Source organism: Arabidopsis lyrata (assembly GCF_000004255.2).
Source record: "Arabidopsis lyrata subsp. lyrata unplaced genomic scaffold ARALYscaffold_29, whole genome shotgun sequence".
Lineage (NCBI taxonomy): Eukaryota > Viridiplantae > Streptophyta > Magnoliopsida > Brassicales > Brassicaceae > Arabidopsis > Arabidopsis lyrata.
This window is the reverse complement of record NW_003302528.1, coordinates 61,145-67,756: the sequence shown is the minus strand read 5'-3', so window position 1 is coordinate 67,756 and position 6,612 is coordinate 61,145. Positions and strand designations below refer to the sequence as shown.

General features: G+C 35.2%; 1 protein-coding gene across 1 annotated transcript; it reads right to left on the bottom strand.

Annotated features, from left to right (window-relative positions):
* Positions 1–4,037: 4,037 nt before the first annotated feature.
* On the bottom strand, positions 4,038–6,567 carry LOC9299157 (14-3-3-like protein GF14 chi). Its single transcript, XM_021019365.1, has 5 exons — positions 6,531–6,567; positions 6,317–6,414; positions 5,103–5,225; positions 4,896–5,012; positions 4,038–4,121 (listed from the first exon to the last, which is right to left on the bottom strand). Exons 1-5 carry the CDS (start codon positions 6,565–6,567, stop codon positions 4,050–4,052), a joined length of 447 nt encoding a protein of 148 aa, XP_020875024.1. The 3' UTR covers positions 4,038–4,049.
* Positions 6,568–6,612: the final 45 nt, after the last annotated feature.

Genomic DNA, 6,612 nt, shown 5'->3' with positions numbered 1-6,612 from the left:
ATATGAGATCTACCGAGTTTCCAGTATCAATTAGACACCTTGTCACTTCGAAGTTCGCAACATCTAAGGTTATCACAAGAGCATCGTTTTGAGGCCCTGTTACTCCTTGAGCGTCCGAATTGTCAAAAGAGATAGAAGGTATTTGATCATTTGACTGAAAACCCATAGCAGTTTGAGTTGCTGTGACTTTTTATGCCTTTTGATTGACCTGATCGAATCTCAGCATAATTTGGATCCTCTCATTATAACATCGATCCTTTTCTTAGGAGTGTTCGGAGTTCCAGGCCCATTGGGCTTATGTTTCTTTTCAGGAGGATTAGAAGCTTTAGATTCTTCTTTTTCTTTGTGATAAGACTCAACAAATTCCTCAATATTAAAATTAGCGAGCTCTCCAGCTGCCCACAGCTCGGTGAAGTGCTTTTTGAGTACGCTACAATCTTTGGTGGAGTGCCCATTTACTCTGTGAATATTGCAATAGGCACTTTCATCTCTAACCCAAGTATTAGGAGGATTGTGTCTTCCTCTGCTTGGGGATGGTTTTCCTACAGCATTAGTAGCAGGATTAACTCCGAACCTTTTTTGATCTTTAGGTTCGAACTTTTTTGTTGGATTTGCAACGACTAATTTAGCTCGCCGATTCTTCGTAGCGAGACTAAGTTTTTCTTCCTCCACCTCCATCCAATTGTTAGCTCGGAAGAGAGCATCCTGGATGGTGCTTGGACGATTGACAATGAGTTCTTCCCGAAATCGGGATTCGTGCCAGAGTCCATTCCTTAAAGCGGATGGGCAGCAGCATGCGATACCCCAGGAATTTTAGCTATCACTTCTTTGAATTTAGCGATATATTTGCGAAGTGGTTCATTCTGACCTTGGATAGATTCCAAATATTTGCATCAGAAGTCGTCAATAGGAAGATTTCCCTGACCCTGGGGAATTTCTTCTTTGGTTGGGTTAGTACTATCTGGCTGGCCTATTGGAGGAGTTTGAGTAATCCCGGGAGTCGCGAATAACCTGCGCTGACGTATTGTCGTTCGCGCTGAGGACAAATTATCTAAACGGCTTGACTGGACGGTAATCTGTTCGTTTCGGCGCTGAAGGGACAAAATTTATCCTTAAACCGGCCTTGAAAACAAACCGTTTCTGCGCGGTTTGGACAAAATTTGTCCTGGGGTGGGTTTGGAACACTCGTTAAAGGTTTTGCTCCGATTGAAGTTCAACCTTTCACCCAAAAAGTGGTGTTGGCCACCCAACCAAGTGTACCCCATCTGATTGGTCAGATCGGTTGTTGTTTGAGTAAGCAAGGGCGATTTGCATCGTTCAATGCTTGCTGCTCAGCCAAAGTTTCTTGGTTTGGGAAAGAAAGATTTTGAGATCAAAGAGTTTTGTGGTAGATCCCCACAGGCGGCGCCAAAATGTGGATGTAGGATTCACACTCGATTGTTTTAAGTATTTCAGTGGAGAAAAGATGTAAAGAAATTTGACAAGAACGAAGTACAAAATGCCTTGCGACAGTAATCAAAAGAGAAAATATATTGTATTGCTTAGAAGTAATGAGTCAAAAGATTCGTACCCCAAACACATGCGTTTGAGGTTGTTTTTATAGAGAAAACATGATCAATGCAGTCATTTACTGCTCATAATCGCATTGATCCGCATTAATCATGTAGGTTACAACTTGACCGAAACGGCTTGAATTTGAACTATCTTGGGCTTCGCATGGATCTTCGGAACTCTTTCTTGCTGACTCCAAACTCCCGCGTTTGACGCTACCGCGAGCCTCAAACAATATTCTCCTTGCTTCGGCCTTTCTCTATGCGAACTGTCTGTCGAATAAGAGCGAACTCCATACTGGCAAAGATCGAGCTCTTCTATTAGACTGAACCAAACTCCCAACTGGTTAAGCTCGATTCTTACAATAAAATATCTTTAATTCCAAGAGGATTTTTATGTAATAATGATGTGGACAGATCCAAGTGGATCCTACCGAAGATGTGTGGGATCCGACCCCAACACCTATGAGTTTTTTTGTTTTGCATTTACGCTACTTTAGTAGCTGGGATCCGGGTTGCATTTTTCTTTCTTATAATCAGTCATACACACCAATCTTGTCATATTGGACTCCAAGAACCTTAAATAAGCTTATTATGGCTTACCCAAGTTTTGTAAGTGAGGACGAAGTCCCTATGAGTTTTTTTTTTTTGCATGTACTCTTCCTTAGCAGCCAGGATCTGGGTTGCATTTCTCTTTCTTATACTCAGTCATACACACTATTCTTGTCATATTGGACTCCAAGAACCTTACACAAGCTTTTCATGGCTTCCACAAGTTTTGTTAAAGCGGACGAAGTCACTATGAGTTTTTCTGTTTTGAATCTACGCTACTTTAGCAGCCAGGATCCGGGTTGCATTTCTCTTTCTTATACTCAGTCATATACACCACTCTTGTCATATTGGACTCCAAGAACCTTACACAACCTTTTTATGGCTTCCACAAGTTTTGTTAAAGAGGACGAAGTCACTATGAGTTTTTCTGTTTTGAATCTACGCTACTTTAGCAGCCAGGATCCGGGTTGCATTTCTCTTTCTTATACTCAGTCATACACATCAATCTTGTCATATTGGACTCCAAAAACCTTACACAAGTTTATTATGGCTTCCACAAGTTTTGTAAGTGAGGACGAAGTCCCTATGAGATTTTTTGTTTTTCATCTACGCTACTTTAGCAACCAGGATCCAGACATATCTTTTGCCGACCAGGCATGAATCGATAAAAGTATCATTACCCATTAATTAAACGTCGATCCCAGTTTTAAACCGATAAAGCAAAAAAGAAGAAAACTAGGTCCTGACCGAGCTCAAGCGGTCAATGACGAAGTTGATAAGCTTTTGAAAAATGGTTCCATTAGAGAAGTAAAATACCCGGACTGGTTAGCAAACCCCGTGGTAGTAAAAAAAAAATGGAAAGTGGAGAGTATGTGTCGATTTCACTGACATTAACAAAGCATGTCCAAAAAACAGCTTCCCTCTCCCTCATATTGATCGGCTCGTAGAATCAACAGCCGGAAACGAACTCTTGACATTCATGGATGCATTTTCTAGATATAATTAGATCATGATGAATCCCGAAGATGAAGAGAAAACATCTTTCATAACAGATAGAGGAATCTACTATTATAAAGTTATGCCATTCGGTCTAAAAAATGTCGGGGCAACATACCAGCGTTTAGTTAACAAAATGTTCGCAAAACATTTGGGCCAAACAATGGAAGTCTATATCGATGATATGCTCATAAAATCTCTTAAGAAATCCGAGCACATCACTCATCTTGAACAATCATTACAGGAAATGAGGGTATTCGTAGCATCTGAAAACCGCTATCTAAAGATACCATAGCGGCGTAGAAAGCGCTATGTTTGCGCCCGTTATAGTAGGTCTGACACTTTACGTAGCGGTTTTTGTAAGTGCTATTAAGATATTAGATAACATAGCGTTTTTTGGTATGCAATATATAAATAGATAATAGCGATTAATAATTGCTGTTAATATTTATTATATATATATATATATATATATATATATATATATATTTTGTAATACGTAGACAATACGTATTTTATACATGAATGTATTTATACAGTATTTGTGTATTTATACAAGATTGTATATATAAAGTATTTGTACAAATTATATACATTTTTAGTTTATTAATTTTTTATTATATTTAATTTATTATTTATTAGGTTTTTTTGGATATATCGACAAATTAAAAATATCATATTTTATTATATTATATCAATCATAATATTACATTATATCAATCATAATTTATTAGGTAAATTATACATGTTATACAAATGATGTATTGTACAAAGGAGTATTTTTATACGTATTTTTGTATCCACGATTAATAAAAGCGAACAAGGACAAGAATTAGACTGCCTCGGAGAGCTTCGGGATAAGAGGAAATCAGAAACCAACACAGAACTCCTACAAGAGAAAACATATTAATGGAGAGGTTTTAGATACTGAAACAACATATCGCCGCAGACTTAGGATTGTTGCTCGTCAGCAGGTTTTGGTGCTGCTGGTGCTGCTTCTTTGATGTCATCAGTAGGATCGTCCTGATTAAAAACATTTGACAATAACATCAGAATCATAATCAGACCAGAAGAAAAGAAGAAATGAGAAACGCATCAAAATGTAAACTAAATAATTTCAAATATAGTCTTCCTCAATGGTTTATCCTGCTCATGGCTTCAGAAATCAAGTAACAAAACAGGATTAAATACATTTGACAATCACTAAAATCAGACCAGAATAATGGATCAAAATGTATAACTAAACCGTTAGATTTCAAAAAGTAGTCTTCCTCAATGGCTTAAAAAGGCTCATGGTTTCACAAATCAAGCAACAAAACAGGCCTGTGCAAGTTTAAACACATTTGACAATCACTAATATCAAAATCAGACCAAAAGAATGCATCAAAATGTGAACTTAACCGTTTGATTTCCAAATCTAGTCTTTCTGAATGGCTTAATTAGGTTAAATGTTTCAGAGATCAAGCAACAAAACAGGATTTAACACAGTCTACAATCACAATTCACAAACCTCTGAATCAGACAAAAAGAATGCATCAAAATGTAAACTAAACCGTTTGATTTCCAAATGAAGTCTTCCTCAATGGCTTAAAAAGGCTCAGGGTTTCACAAATCAAGCAACAAAACATGATTAAACATTTGACAATCACAATAAAATCAGAATCAGACCAGAAGAATGCATCAAATTGTAAACTGAACCATTTCATTTCCAAATCTAGTCTTTCACAATAACTAGATCAGCTCATCATTTCAGTAATCAAGCAACAAAACATGACTTATACAGCCAAAGTATAATACCTGCATATCAGAGGTCCAGAGAGTGAGGTTATCACGAAGAAGCTGCATAATCAAAGTACTGTCCTTGTATGACTCTTCACCAAGAGTATCCAATTCAGCAATAGCTTCATCAAACGCCTAATAAATCCATAAACAAACCTCATCAAACACACACAAAAACCATCAAATACATAACCATATAAAACATCCCTCTGATTAGATCCAAACCTGCTTAGCGAGATTACAAGCACGATCAGGAGAATTGAGAATCTCATAGTAAAACACAGAGAAGTTCAACGCTAAACCAAGACGAATCGGATGCGTTGGAGCCAATTCAGAATTAGCAATATTCTTTCAGTCGATTTCGAGGTAATGGATGAAAGGTTGAAGAGAATCTCGCCAAAGCCTTTGTTGGGCGATGAACGGCTGAGATTTTCTTAAACATTCAGCCACCAAATCCTTTGAAAGGAGGAGATGTCGCCACGTCATGTATCCGAGTATTGCTTATTGATTGGGTTGAGTAAATTGATCATGTATTAGATCAGATGAATGGCTGAGATCTCGCCACATCAGCAATCCGAGTGAAACAATATGATTGGCTTATTTTGTTTATAGGCTTAAAAATGTGTTTTTACTATTTATATAATTTTAAAAAAATATATATTGACGAATTAATATGTTAATGAGTTATTTACAAGATTAGATAATTTTTTCGCAATTTAAAAAAAATATTTTGCAAAGTTTTTAAAAATTTGAAGGTAACACTACTGATTGCCTTATAATACATGTACACTAATTTTCTTATTGTGTAAATCATATTGTTGAAAGTTGAAACACATTAATGATGTTATAATTAACTAAATGATAGAATTCATTTATGTTATAATAGTATACTTTATATCATTAATATTAGCTATAAACCCTAAACCCTAAACCCTAAACCCTAAACCCTAAACTATTTTTAAAAATGAATATTACTTATGTTATTATTTGTTATAATTAATATTATTACTATTTGAAACAAATATAATCGAAAAACCTAAATCATACATTTCATACACTAAACCCTAAATTTTTGAATTTTGAAACATATTTTTGGCTATTTATCAATTATCAAAATAAAATGCAAGAAAAATTATTAAATTTTATCATATTTGATTATTTGATGAGTAGAATTAACAAATGAATGTTTGAACCTTTGAGAATATTATTTGATTATGTATTAGCTAATTAACAAATGAATCTATGAGAATAATTATGAACAAAATAAAAGTTTATTTGTAGTTATAGTTACGTATTTAGTTAAATTGTATTTTTTGTAAGAAATAAAAATTTGTTGTATTTTTTTCTTTATTGATATATAACTAAACTTGACTTTTACAAAGAAATTTTTACGTATATATCAAAATCAATAAATGGTATATCAAAAGAATTAAATTAACGGAGACAACAAATTGTAATCTTTTAACAGCTTGAAGGTTTCTTGATTTGTTGAACCATGTGACTTTGTGAGCTCCAACAAGTGCATTGTTCCTTTGAGCTTCGTCCACACAAAGATTATGTCGTCAGTTCCATCTCACAACCGTACCAAATCAAATACTGCAACAATATCAAAATGGGTCTACCTCCTTTTTACATTTATCACATTACATGTACCATGATCCCCATATACAATCTCAATGTACATCATCATGGTCACAAAAGGGGAAATAATAATAAAATTATTGAGAAGACTTAC

Bases quoted from the DNA above. Each gene is read 5' to 3' on its own strand.
- LOC9299157 (XM_021019365.1), bottom strand. From the start codon at position 6,567: ATGATGATGTACATTGAGATTGTATATGGGGATCATG. The intron at 5,226-6,316 runs GTTAATTTAATT...ATCGACTGAAAG, and splicing joins GATTACAATTTGTTGTCTCC to AATATTGCTAATTCTGAATT. The intron at 4,122-4,895 runs GTATTATACTTT...GTTTTTAATCAG, and splicing joins TCTGGACCTCTGATATGCAG to GACGATCCTACTGATGACAT.